The sequence below is a fragment of the Dermacentor variabilis genome, chromosome 4 (genome assembly GCF_050947875.1).
Source record: "Dermacentor variabilis isolate Ectoservices chromosome 4, ASM5094787v1, whole genome shotgun sequence".
Lineage (NCBI taxonomy): Eukaryota > Metazoa > Arthropoda > Arachnida > Ixodida > Ixodidae > Dermacentor > Dermacentor variabilis.
Genome location: NC_134571.1, coordinates 51,936,688 through 51,951,004, shown reverse-complemented (window position 1 = coordinate 51,951,004; position 14,317 = coordinate 51,936,688). Strand labels below are relative to the sequence as shown.

The window sequence follows — 14,317 nt, the reverse complement described above, 5'->3', positions numbered from 1 at the left end:
CAACTTGCCCCCATTTGAAGCACCGGCGCGGAGATTGGTGTCGTGAAACTTGCGAGATTTGTGATAGTGGACAGGCTGGTGAGAAATCCATGCTGATTCCGAATTAATCAGTTATTCACAGTAAAAGAGAATACGTTGCGGAAACCAAGTTCAAAAATCTTCTACGTGGCACATAGAAGAGAAATATGGCGATAATTTGAGACATAGGTTTTACAGCCAGACTTAAGTACAGAAAAAACGAGCGATTTTCCACATGTGAGGGAAAGTTGAAGTATTCAAGGAGTTATTAAGTATGGATGTTAATATTGGAGCAAACATACTGCCATGAGCATTTAGGATTGCGGAGGGGATGCCATCGGGGCTGCAGGATAGGGAATAAGGCTTCAAGCACTCATGGCATTCGCTGATTGAACAGCGCACGTACTAGATGTATAGGAACCACCGTGTGCTGTTGACTGAAACCAGCGTTGAAACCTGAAGCTTTATATAAGAATGAGAAAACGGCGGCAAAGCATTCCGCGACTGCTGGAACTTCTACTCCGCTAGAGTGAAGCAGGTGAAAACACTCTACACCTTCACTAGAGCGCTTCAGGATATACTTCCAAAATTCATCCTGCCGGTCGCGGAGGCGCTCTATATTCCAAGGACGCAATACATGAGTCGTGATACCGCTTAAAGAGGCGCGCTTGAGTAATAATAATAATAATAATAATAATAATAATAATAATAATAATAATAATAATAATAATAATAATAGCAACAACAGCTGGACTCGTGGCATTTTACATGGTGGATTTGCATCGATCATACTTGCTTTAGTGAACCTGTGCAGCAATTCTGTTCTCTCTTTTACATACGAAAAGGTTCAGAAGTCAGTCAACGTTGAGAGATGGCATCCTTTCCATGAAACAGTTATGAAAATGGCGGCAATCGGCACAATTCGTCGGTAGCTGCTCCAGAAAATTCTTGGTCTTTTTTTTTTCTCTCTCGGAAAAAACAGCAGTACTAATGGAGGTCGTGTGATCGGGGGAAAACTACACGGTTTTCGCCTATATTGTCTGGCTTGGGCATTGCCCAGCGTAGAGTTGCCTTTGCCCGCCGTAAGGCGCCAGCGTCGTCGGCCGTTTGGAAAAGAAAGAAAGGACCAAGAAGATTTTACAAAAAATTCTGGAGTGGCAACTCCCGCAGGTTCTTACCAGCAGAGGTGAAGCCAGCGCCTTCCCTTACTCCATCGTTAAAAGCGTGCTGAACTAGGCGGAGAATAGCGGCAGTGCAGCTGCTCTTGTTCTGTGATAATACATTCTGGAGTGGTTGAAAAATAAAAGCTTGTTGTTTCGGGCTAGAATATTGCCATTGGCTTATCGTCATATCGCGATCTCCCATAACAAGTTCTCAAGAGGTTCAATTTTGATCCTAAAACTGTTGCACAGACAGACACATGAAGACTCATCTGCATGGAAAAATTGGCTGTTTCAAAACCGCTGAAACCGAAGAGAAAACGCTTCCTCCACTCCGCCACATCCTAACGTTAATGGATTCCCTTAGTAAGATGGCAACGGCCGGCTTCGATTTCAGGGCACCATCTCCACTCCGGAATTATTTTTTATAAACCTCCTTGGAAAGGACATTGGCGAGGAAAAGAAAGAAAGGACCCACAACGCCCGTCGCGCGCCGGCCCGGCGGCCGAGTGAAGATCATGCCGACCGCGTTCCTCTGGTAGCCATGGACTACGGCAGTCTCAAAGACCTACCGACCTACTACGACGTGCCGTACTATGGCCTGGACCCAGAAGCCGACCAGCCGCGAGCCAACTCGCCGCCGGAGCAACCCTGGTACGCGGCCAGCCAGAGACGTCGCTCGAGCGGTCAGACTCAAATGTCGCTCATCTCGGAGGACGAGCTGGACCGTTATGCCACCATAAGGCCGCACACCGCGCGTCCCGGCGTTCCGCCGGGGCCCAACTACGGGGGACTGCGGCGCATATCCACCAACCTGGACAGGTACGTCAACCTGAGCGAAAGCGCGAACACGGTCACCGACTTCTCCGCGGTGTCCGAACAGCTTCTCCAGCTCTCGCAGCAACAGCTGCAGCTGCCGCGCTACGTGCCGCATCTGGCCCAGAAACCGGAGCTGAAGACGCCGCTGAGCGCGAGGCTGGCCCCGAGCAAGGACGCGACGGCAGTGTTCGCCGAGACTGCGGTGCCACCCCCAACGCCGGTGCCTGTTCGAGTACCAGAGGCGTCGGTGCCTCGACTAGAGTCGCCGGTCGCAGTGGCAGCGTCGCTCGAGAAAAAACCCACAAATTCCCGGAGACGGGCTCAGCAGAACGCGTTCTTCCACTCGGCGGCTGTGGTGAGGTCGAATCCGAAAGAGATCAACAATGTGGCCGTCTCTAACGCGTTCAGGGCGAAAAAGATGTTCCGCTCAGACGAGTGCGGTGACCGCAGCTGGGCGGTGCTGAGGCAGGACGCTACCGTGCACTCCCTCCCCGCAACAAGTATCGAAGAGGTGGACGTGGCTCAGATGCAGAAAGCGAGGCCAGCCGAACTGTCCTGCTCTGCGAAAATTCGGCGCGAAGACTCTCTTCCACACCCTCCGCCGCCGATTCTTAGCCCATCCGAGAGCTCAGAGCCTTCTGGATCATCGGGAACGTCGTCAATGTCCAGCACGTCGAGCGAGTCTTCGGAGGAAGACAGCGACACTTCGCAATCCATTTCCGCTTGCGGGGACACCGTGTCTAAATCCACTCGGTTTTCAAACAGAGAGAATCCACCCACTTCCTGTGCGGGAACGCCCTCGTCTTTGCCTATGACGGCTTCGTCGACCACCATGACTTACATCGCTGCGAAATCGCCAGACGCGACAGTGTCGTACGCTTCGAGGCATTCTCCAGCAGCATCAAGGAAGTCCCGGGAGCATCGGGCGCCTTCAAGGACTCCGCCGTCTAACGCTAGGACGCCTACCGAACTTCGTTCCAAGTCTAAGACCCCACCACCCGTTTCAGCCACCAAGATACCTGCTAGCGTTCACTCGCGATCAAGAACACCGGCGTCAACCACGAAGACACGCTCTACATCAAGATCACTGTCAAAATCACCCGCGTGCCCTGCCAAGACAACTCCGGCATCCACGAGGCCACCAACACTAGCAAACCTAACTCCTCCGCCGTCGCCCAAAACACCGCACTCCATATTGAGGACACCTCAGCGCTCTTCGGTACAGACAGCTTCTACGCAGGCGCAGGCTGTCGCTGCTGAGGAACAGGAACAGATGTCGAATTCAAGAATGCGTGAGTCAGTTACCGAAACACAGGAAGTGGAGTACGCACTGCCGGCACAAAGGTCGCAGCGAGACAACGAAGATCGGAGAAATCCAGGTGAGGACAATAATGGGGAATTCCATAGTGAGCAAATCTTCAACAGCCTGAGATCAAGTAAGCCTTCTGTTATCCAGCATAGTAGTCAGAATACTGAAGAAACTAAGCATGTGAGTGTGGGTGGCTTTCAGTCTGGCGTTAACCAAACCTCCCACTTGCCTCCGCGTCGTTCGTCCAGCCAAGAAGAAGCCATCGTACCTAAGTTGACTCCACACAGCGCCGCCTTTATTCGACACGAAGCGGCGTCAGTTGCAAGGGTTCCGGTCACGTCGGTGTCCGTACCTGTCGCAAAGGGTGTCCGGGCCGCTAAAGAACATTCCAGGGACCTGTCGTCCGTTTCCCGACTGACGCGACCAATCTCGGCCGCACCGATGAGAAACAGCCTTGCGTATCAGGCGGACAAGTTCCCCCCGCCAATAAGGGAAAGCCGGAGGCATTTGCAGAATGCGAGTTCTGCTCAGACGTCGTCTAAGAAGAAGTTGCGTTCAACGAAGGTAATTCAGTACCCGGACCAAACAGGCTGCATGAAGTTGGCTTTTCCAGGGGGAGAGCTTGATTCCTCTAACTTCCAATCAAGTGAGGCATCTACCGGCCGACCGCTCATACCCCCTTCGAAGGACAAAACCAAAACGGATAGCTCGATGCTAATGCATCTGTGCGTTGCCATCAACGTGATCCTGTTCAGTGCGCTCAGTGGCATCGTGTTTGCTTATTTCTTGCACATGGGCACGATAAGGAAGGCGTAGACCCAGATACGTCTGAGATCATGATGCTTGAGGAGGCGCTCGCATGACCATCGAGCTTGCGTTGTCCGGCCATAATAAATCGCTGGTACGAGGCAGCCTTCAAAAGTGAATTTGTTTGAAACCGCTATAAGCGGCAATCAAAGCAAGCTTAGTGTTTTACAGCGTAAGCTCCCTGTTATGGGCTCGTTCCCTCTTTCCACAGCCGTTTCGGTGGGCGATGACGTCCGCCGCAGCCGCCGCCGGTGTCCGTCGCAGCTATCGCCATGCTGCTACCCGCTATGAGTAATTGGCCAAGAAATGGTTGGGTTGTCTCGAGGAAAAAGATTAAGGAGATCTACAAAAATGCTAGAATTAACAACGAGCTAACCAAGCACTTATACATATAGGACACAGGGTGTTTTTCCTCGGCAGAGTAAACTAAATAGAGCTCAGGCCATTAACGTTACGCTAAGGCTCTTGCAAACAAGAATCTATCCGAACCCGCTTCTAATCAAGATCTATCCGGGGTTATCTACACCTACAACATGCGATGAATGTAACACCATAGATCTTAGTCATATTCTCTGGCGTTGGTCCGCGTTACGTAATGACAAGGACAACACTGAAGAGCGGTTTTTTCATCCATCCATCCATTAACATGTATGGCATACTTGATTATATCAAGCAGGATAGGTGGCTGTTTCATAGGGGATGGCAACAAATCACCAAGCTCATCATCATCATCATTAGCATTATCGTGCCACTTGCCATGCGATGCGAGATGCGCGCTGCGTAGCATCAATACGTCCGCACTTTGCATTGCACTTGCATATTATTACACCAGGTGGCACGTCATGTAGCAGTTGCATGGGTAGCGGTACAAGGTAGCTTGTGTTTCCAGTCAGGTATGTGGCTCCTACCCACCATGAGGGATTGGCCAAGAAATGGATGGATTGTCTTGAGGAAGAAAAAGAAGATGAATGGTACGTAAACAAAAATGCTACAATAAAACATGCATAGCATATTTCATTACATCAAGCAGGCTAAGTGACTGCTTGTCACCGCCGCGTTTCAAAAGGGATGTCAATAGATACCTCTCTGCAGCAGCATCGAATCGTGCAACTTGTTAAAGTGTACGCTTGTCACGCGATGCGGCATGCACGCCGCATAGCGTCGATACGTGCAAACTCTGCAGTTGCGTCCCTGTGTCCCGACATGCAGCAGTTGCACGCAGAGAGTTTCATACAATAATTACTGGAGGGAACTCTGGTGCTAGTGTCTACGGGAGCTGCAATGGGAGCGGTTGCACCAACATGGAAATTATGGGAGGTACATGGATTTGCCTAAACTTCGTCCTTCTGGCTTCACGTCAAATGGCTTTGTGACTTTGTAAACTCGTCATTTTCAACAATGTACTGCGCAATAAATAATCGTATAAACATAATTAAAATTGTCGAATGACAGGATTCGAACACATGACCTCTAGCGCAGATTCCTGATATTGAAACCATTAGGCCACAGACGCTTTTTCTTCTTTATTGAATTAAGCCACAGACACGTGCATCGACAAGCGATGTGAAACGCCCTTATGAATATCGCGTGCATGCCAGTGCCTTGAGACGCTTGGCGCGTTTCGATTTGGCCACCTCAACAAGCTCAATCGTTACAATTAGTAACAATTGTGCATATTCGAAGCGTCCCTACGTGAGAGGCGCCCGTTACACGCTAAGCGCATCCGGCATGACCATAATAAAGTTTTCCAGTGTAGTCCTGTACTTCGAAGAGCTTGCTCTTCAGATTGCTCTTAAATTTACGACAATGAAGGCTTGTAAAGCGCAATATACAAAGCCACAAAAACGTCTGAATCCACAGCACGAAGATCAGACAAATCCGTGTGCTTCCCATAATTCCCATATGGTGGGTCAATGACTGCAGCGCCAGGGTTCCCTCTAGTATATTGTAGGAAACTCTATGGTTGCGTGTAGCAGTTGCATGTTGCACACAGCTGGACCTGGTTAACTCAAATAGGCTAGGTGACTGTTTGTTACCGCCCCGTATCAAAGAGTATGCCAATAAATCATCATTGTCTTCAACAGCATTGAATCGTGCCACGGGTCAAGGCGGTCAAGGAATGTGACACGTGCGCTGCGTAGTGTAGATACCTGTGTTTACTCTTCGGCGTACTTCGTGGCGCCTCCTGACAAAGTACGAACCGCTCCTGAAAAAGCGAATCGTAGAGCTACGCGTGCGGCTACAACCAGGCAACGTCGGGCTCAACCAACCGCTGTGCAGAGAGCAGCACAAGCCGTAAAAACGGCGCAAGGAAACTTCGCCGCGAAGACAATCTAGTGCGCGCTGCCGAAAATGGAGCTCTTATGGAGCCGCTCCTTCAGCTTATGCTGTGACTGTGCTGGGTGTGCCGCGCAGGCTTGTGACTTTTTTTTAAAGATGCCTTTCTTGGCGAGTTATCCCCACTTATCTGTAGGTGTGTTTAAACGGCCCCTCACCAGGCCCCATAGCACATTTTGGTTATACGCTGGAAGTTGTTACATGTCCTCTAGGGAGCGTTCTGTCGCAATTTCTTTTTAATGGGCTCATTAATAGCCGAGATATAAATATTTCAGTCGAGCTCGAAGGGGATGCCAAGTGAGACACTATAGTGACCTTTAGCGTGTCCGGTATTCCGGCAAGCGCGGGCGGTTTGCCGGTTTAGCGGGGGCGTAAACGTGAGCGGCCAGATTGGTGGCGCCAACTGGTGGCGCAAAGACCAACCACACAAACACAATGTTACTATGTTCTGCATAGCTGCTGGTGTACATTCTCGACAGTGGCGTAACTGCCAAAAATTTGCACGAGTAGCGAAGCAGGATATAATGGGTTACTGCAGTTTTAGCTCTGTGTTTGTCTGGTTGAACTCTACGCTACCAGGCGGCTGCACCGTTCTGGCCGCTCACGTTTACGCCCCAGCAAATCCGGCAATCCGCCCAAACCGCTCCCGTTTACCGGAATAGCGTACTAGCTAAAAGTCCATAATTATCCCCACTCGCCCCGTCTAGCCTCCGCAAGCGAAATTCCTTCCTTGCGTTCTTCCATATCGGGCCTCGAGGAACGCGTGACGCATACGTCACGGGCCCGCTTTCATTTTAAAGCTAAAGCTTTACTGGCCGCGAACTTGCGATTTCACCGTGGCGGTGCTCAGAGGAGGCACATGACGTCACACCGCGTTCATCGTCGTTACGCTCGCTTCCGCTCGCTTCGCCAGCTGCGTCGCATGCCTGATAACATGTCGGAGGATTGAAAAGGAGAGCTCGCGTGCGCCGCAACCACAGTTGAGGCGGCGGTATGGACGGCGACAATTCTGATAAGCAGGAGGCCTGGAGTCGACATCGGAATGAGATGAAGAGGAAACGAATCGCCCAGGAAACAAACGAAAAGCGCACCGAACGACTGGCTAAACGCCGCAACATAGCCAGACAACCAGACTGACCTGGACTTGCAATCAAGGTTAACCAAGGCTAACCATGCTATGCCTTAGCTTTCGCTATGTATATCCTGGCATAGCCGAGCTAAGCTACTGCCAATTTTTTTTTTCTCCTCGCTTTTTTTGCAGGCGCACTCCCGCTGACGGCGTCGCGCGCGATCTGTTGTGATTGGTTATGATTGTCTGCAGGGTTTCGCGCAGCGCACGTTCTTGCGCGCTGTACACGAGGACACCCGACTAGCGGTATAAGTGAGTGCTACACGAATATTGAGGCAGGCACAAGTGGATCACAGAGCTGATCCCGCGCCGGGACACGGTAGAAAATGACATAGTTTCGGTAAACCCTGGTTTTGGTGTCTGCGCGCGCGACTGCACGACGTGAGAACAAGCAGACGAAACGGAAGTACATCTCTCTTGCTGCAGTGCGAAGTAAAACAAAAACCTGCAGACATTCACACGTCACCAGGAAGCCGCCTCTTGATTTTGCAGTCGAGAGTGTAGGCGTTGTCTAGGAAATGCCTGGTGCAGAGGCAATTTGTCGTTGACAATTAATTTCCCCTTGAAATATTATTCTCCCACTTGTCGCATAGCTCTCTGTCGCCAGGAAGCTGGTGGTAAGACATACGCGGAGTTTTCCCAGAGCGCGACTTCCAAAACGGAAAACAGCAGCACTGCACCATCACGGGGCTCTTCCGTGTACGTGCGTCAAATCCATGTGAGCCGCGCTGAAAGATTGAAAGCGAGTAGTCAGAAGCTACTGCACAGGTACATGCAGAGACTTAGACAGCACTACTTACTTCAATGCGTTTTGTGTGAGGCGAACGTGCGTGGTTTTACCATGGTTTTACTCCCCCGAGTCGAAATACGCGCGCCAGGCGCCGCTTGTGCATATCCATAGAGGAAGGAAACTCCATGTGCACGTCCATAGAATGGCATATCTCAGCGCCGAACGGAAGTAGCAGAGAGCAGCACTAGCATGAAACTATGGTTGCATGCAGCTGCGTAAGAACTGCACCTTACAGTTATGGAAGAAAAAAGAAAAAAAAAACTTCCTCCTTGTTATTCCACGCTTATTATCTTGTCCCGAGACGTCGATCTATTAGACGTCACTGCAGCAGCGATCGTAGCGACCCCCGTCAAAATAGCAGGAGGTTTGCCCCAGCTTGCTTCGACGGGCTATGTGGGTCTATGCTTATGTGCGGGCGCGTGTTGACCATTGGCGGCTATGAATGAAAGTTTAGAACAATGTCGCACGTAAAGATCAGAGCTTGCTCCATAATACTTAAAGACCACTTTGGCTCCGTTGTTCAGTCCGTCGGCGAATGTCTTCTTAAAGTGTCATGGAGAAGTTTGGGCGAAATAGCAAGATCAACCAATCTGCCACTTGCCAAGGTACGCAAACGGAACCACTCCGACAGTGTAAAGTTTGCTTGCGCGTTCTGACGTTCATACTGCTATTGTTACGTAGGTCAAGAAGTCTTTGATGGTCCTGATTCATCAGAATCTTGTGGATTTCGAGGCTCATCCCAGGGGAACTGTCAAGTACTCCATAAACGCCGACCGCGTTTTATGTATGCTCCGATATTCGCGTTACATATACTGCACAAAAATGCTGTAAGTGGTAAACGTGTCATCCCTTTATTTTATTTATTGCGGTTCAGAATCTGAAGCCATTTGTCCTCGAACTCAACAATATGAAACCCTTGCTCATATTTTTGTGTGTTGTTTACAGGTATGGTGACGCAGGTGAATTCATTATTGAGGAGGTGCTGCTGAACGGCAGATTGTGTATGTCCCTTGTCCTCCAGAAAGTGCTGGAAAGACTGCAAGGTTAGTTTTGCAAAGCTGTATTCGTTGTTGCTTCTCTCACCTTCAGTCTGCATTTGCGTGTTGTCACGGTCGTGTTTCTTCTCACAGGTGGCCATACCATTCCTATTTCCCCTTTGAATCATAATTTCAGCGTCCATAGCCATTAGAAAGTCCAGGTCGCAATGTGCATCATGCACAAAGACATGTTGCCTGCCACATGCTGTGATATAATGTACATCTAATCCTAGATACAAAGAATGAACAGTTTCTGGCTTCTTGTTATTTTTTATGCCAATGGCAGTCCTCAAGTGTGTTCACCAGATCACATTTAATACCCATTTTACTCGTATTTAAGCGCATACCATATGCGTATGTTCCCACAAGCGGATTACTGGAGTCAGCATTTTAAGTATTGGGCACCTCTGCCACTGCATTCAGTGTCTGCTACCAATATTTGTGATTGTCATTCACACTTTGCTTCTGTGTCCTGGTAACTCATCAAACTTTTTACATAAATTCCGTTTGCATTTACTGCCTTTGTTTTACTGGTGAGCCTCACCTGTACATCAAACCGAGTCAAACTTTATTCACGAAGTAACTGGGTCTCTTAGTATATTTATGCCCGACTCATTATAGAGGTGCTTTGAGCCAATTAATGTTGCATATGCAGCACGTCAGGCAGTCCTGGAGAGTCAAGAACAAATTAAAGTTGCTCACTATGTACATGCATAGGGATTCATTAAGAAGTAAATCCCTAGCACGCACACCTCCTGTTAGAAAATGAGTGGAGGTAAATATAAATAATGACACAAAAACACTGCATTTGTTGTAACAACGTAAACACAGCAAATTTAAATGAATAATGTACACCATAAGAATATAAATGCAGAGAACGTAGTGATACGGAACTATGAAGAACAGCAAAATATAGCTATACAGAATAGCTGTTACATGCTGTTTAAGGGTATAAAATAAAGGAAGTAAAGCTTATTAAACACCGTAATTGAGAATGATTGCTTAGTACATAAGGGTATGCAATTCCAAGACTCGAACAGCCAGAAATGCGACACTACGCATGCTGCAATTAATGCACTCAAGTGGTAACAAAGAAAAGGTTATGTTCAAAGTGTACCTAATGGTTTGGAGGTGAATAAATGACCTTTTTAACGCATCCAATGAAAATATACGATTTTTACATTTGTGCACAAGAATTTCTAGTTAATGTTTGAACAAATCACTCACTGATGATACTCTGCATTATTATATTAACGTGGATGCACTTGTGGAAAGTAAATTTCATGTTAAGATGTGGATAGGGGCTTTGTTTTGTAGACCTTTAAGTGGAAGTACTATTTGAAATGGAGCTGCACCAAAAATACAGAAAAAATCACTCTTACCATAACAGAGGACTTGATAAGCCAGATAAGATGCAAAAATGAAAGAAGGATGGCAGCACCACTTTGAAGTTCTTGCACCAGCTCTGCCCACTTTGTTCTAGATTTTGACGGCATTGACTCCTGTGCATTGAGGGCATGTTAAAGATCCCCTGGTGGTCAAAATTAATCCGGAGTCGCCCGCTATGGCATGCCTCATAATCAGATCATGGTTGTGGCATGTAAAACCCCAGAATTCAATTCTACTTGGGCCTTGGTAATTTTCTGGACTACAAGATGTAGTACATGATATTCAAACATATTCAGAGACTGAACATTATCAAGACTTCAGAACCTTAACTATGCCATAATGGCACAAATATGACAAGATGCATTGAAGTCCATGACACCGCACCAACATACTGGGGCTGTGGTGTTGCTGCAAAATTAAAAAAAAAGATACGAAAATGTTGTCCAAATTCTTCTTCTGGTAATCAATCTCCTAGTATGATATTAATGGAAATGAAGTCTTGGAAGAATGCTACATGAGTCTAAGCTAATTTACTAGTGTTTCTCATTATTGTACCTATAAGGGATCGATGGATCTGTCGCTGGTCACTATATCATCTTCCTACTTGAAAAGGTTGCACGTTAAGTTGGCAGCAGCACATCGAGCACTTCATCAGCTTCTGCATTCTGTTATTCTGTCGGTCTTGTTATTCCCGTAATGGAGGCTTCAGCATGCCTAGAACCATTTCTCTTAAAAGTATTTCTAGCAGAAGCTTATAAGATGGGAAATATGCAGAATTTGCCATCATGGAGATTCATACCTGCGATCGTTTGCAACTGTTTCGTAAAATGTCCGATTGTTCTTATTTATTATGGTCGTATTGACACAAATATTTTACAATTTTTTGCTTGCATGTCGTTTCAGGCAGAAAAGAAAACTTAGTAAAGAAAGACAAAGGCAGTTGCTGAGCAATTTCTTATGGCCCAATATTTTGGACCATTGATTGCATGGGTATGCCTGTACAGCAGCAATATCAGCTAATAGAGCCGATGTATAACGACAATCAAATCTTTAGAAGAAGAAGTTTAGAAGTTTAGAAGTTTATTTACCACATAAGTACACTGATATATACAAAGCGGTAGGGATGGCAGGATAAAAGCTGCATAACGGCAGCTTGACTAGTCCCACCTGACATCTTTGACAGGTCTTTGAATCTTTGACAGCCATTGCATGAATATTGCATTAATAAACTTCATAGACATTTCAACTTGTCAGCAGCACAGACCATTGCTGCTTTGGCTATATAGAGCAGGGTGCAGGTTCTTAGCATCCCTTTAGGAAAAAAAGTTTGTGAATCTATAGTAAACTGTGGACATATTGAATAATAATATATTTCTGGTATTTCTCAACAAATTTTAGTTTAGTTGGTCTTCCACTGGTAGTGTTCTTCGAATTCTATGGCTGGCAGGTGTGGGCACTGTTTATCTTGCCTGCAAGTTTTCAAAGTTTTACATTGAAACCTTATGTTCTTGCTCCAGGAGCTGGCACCGCGGAGGACGTGAAGCAGAAATTTGTAGACCTTGTCAAAACCAGCTTCTTGTGTAGAGTGCCATATCCCGACCCGGATGCCCCAGCCTCAAAGATTCCCTCTCTCATTATGCCTGATGATGTCATGTACAAGATCCCAGAGGTCAGTTCACCTCTCTGTTGCCGTTTGATAAAATTAAACTGCAAAGGATATTGTTAAATTCACATGATCCACTGCAGTTTAACACTGTTAAGAGGGAATAACCTGGTTGCAGTGGTGTAGTACATTATTGCCCCTTTCAGAGATATTCACAGCTTATCATACCAAATTTCACTCTCATACTTTTTAAGGAGAGCTGAACAGACCCATCAGCTGATTTTACTAAATATGAATCCTCCCGAATGGAAGCTTTGACATATGCAAAATACTTTGTGATAAGTAATAAACGAGAAGTAAGGGCATTAACTGAGGGACCCAATTTTTATTAGTCATATGATAAGAAGCCAACAAGCACTGACACCAAGGACAACATAGGGGAAACAATGAGAAGGTTGTGGGATCGTTCCGCACCTGCGGCAAGTTATTTTTTTCATTCACTTTCATTTTCATTAATTTATCATTTCTTTATTTCATTTATTAAGCACAAGTAATTTCCCCTATGTTGTCCTTGGTGTCAGTGTTTGTTGGCTTCTTATGACATATGTTGTGACAAGTAAAGAAGACAGAAACATCTCAGGACACATGCTCACGAGTCCTTGTTATGTACACTACACGTGACATGCTCGATAACTTGTTCAGTGTGTTTTAGCTGTCCTTATCGGGCCGTGGAAGGTCAGCCACTACTGACTGATGGCTTTCAGTTAGCCACGAAACACTTATATTATTTATTTTTTAATTTTTATTCACCAATACTGTTGGCCAAAGGCTGTTACAGAGCGGTTGCAAGACAAACGAAACAAGATAGCAGTGCTGCCACAGCCTATAACAGACCAAATGAGGCATATACACAGGAAAAGGCTCAATACAAAGCAAGAAAAAGCAAAAGACAAATTACATCAGGGTGGCATCAAATGTACCAGTCACTGTATTAAACGTGTATTACAACCAGGAACATAAGTTAGCTGGAAAAATTACCGTTATTAAAGTAGTAGCCATGTACTTCTAGCTGAGGTAGAACGTTTTGTTAGCGTGGTTTCAAATTTATTTACACTGTCTACTATTAGTAATTCATGTGGCAACGCATTCCATTCCTCTATTGTTTTGGGGGGAAACGAGTACTTATGTACATCTATTCATTCTGAAATGGGTTGAATTTGCTCTTGGTTGCTGCTCCTTACTGTTCAAGACAGACACTGTTTTATGTGCTCCTGTGTATTAAGATTAAACTAGTTATGGCGAATCAGATAAAGAAATTTTAGTCTAGCTATCCTTCTGCGTTCTGAAAGAGGAGGTAAGTTGAGCTTCCTGAGCATTTCAGTTACAGAGTCAGCTGAACAATATTTTGACAAGATGAACCTTGCCGCTGTTCTTTGAATTTTTTCAATTTTATCTACCGGATTTTTGTTTAATGGATCCCACACAACGCTCATGTGCTCTAATGTAGGACGAACAAGCGTTAAATATGCAGCTAATTTAGTTTGTTGAGGAGCAAGTTCTAACTTTCGCCTCAAGTGCCAGAGCTTTTTTCCAGCTGATGAGCATATGTTATGTTTTCCAGTTGAGATCACTCGGTATGGTGTAATTTCTTAATGTGATTTTCAGAGCTTATGACCTTACCATCTATCTCGTAATCAAAGCAGTGTATATTTTTAATCTTGCTGGTTACCCTTATATTCATAGTCTTGCTGTAGTTTGTTTTCATTTGCCACTTATTGCACCAGTCACTCATACTTTTTAATGTGGAACTTAAGGTGATCTGGTCATTGCGGCTGGATACTGTAGTATACATTAAGCAGTCGTTCGTAAAAATTCGAACTTTAATAACAGGGTTAATCTTGTCTGCAATGTCATTTATA

General features: G+C 46.3%; 1 protein-coding gene across 1 annotated transcript in view; it reads left to right on the top strand.

Annotated features, from left to right (window-relative positions):
* The first annotated feature begins 8,741 nt into the window (after positions 1–8,741).
* Polr3C (RNA polymerase III subunit C) overlaps positions 8,742–14,317 on the top strand; it is a 43,436-nt gene continuing 37,860 nt past the window's right edge. The window contains exons 1-4 of the mRNA XM_075689049.1: positions 8,742–8,974; positions 9,051–9,196; positions 9,315–9,412; positions 12,313–12,464. Of these exons, the coding sequence (XP_075545164.1) occupies positions 8,828–8,974; positions 9,051–9,196; positions 9,315–9,412; positions 12,313–12,464 (543 nt within the window). The 5' untranslated portion in view covers positions 8,742–8,827. The remainder of the gene's footprint in view (positions 8,975–9,050; positions 9,197–9,314; positions 9,413–12,312; positions 12,465–14,317) is intronic.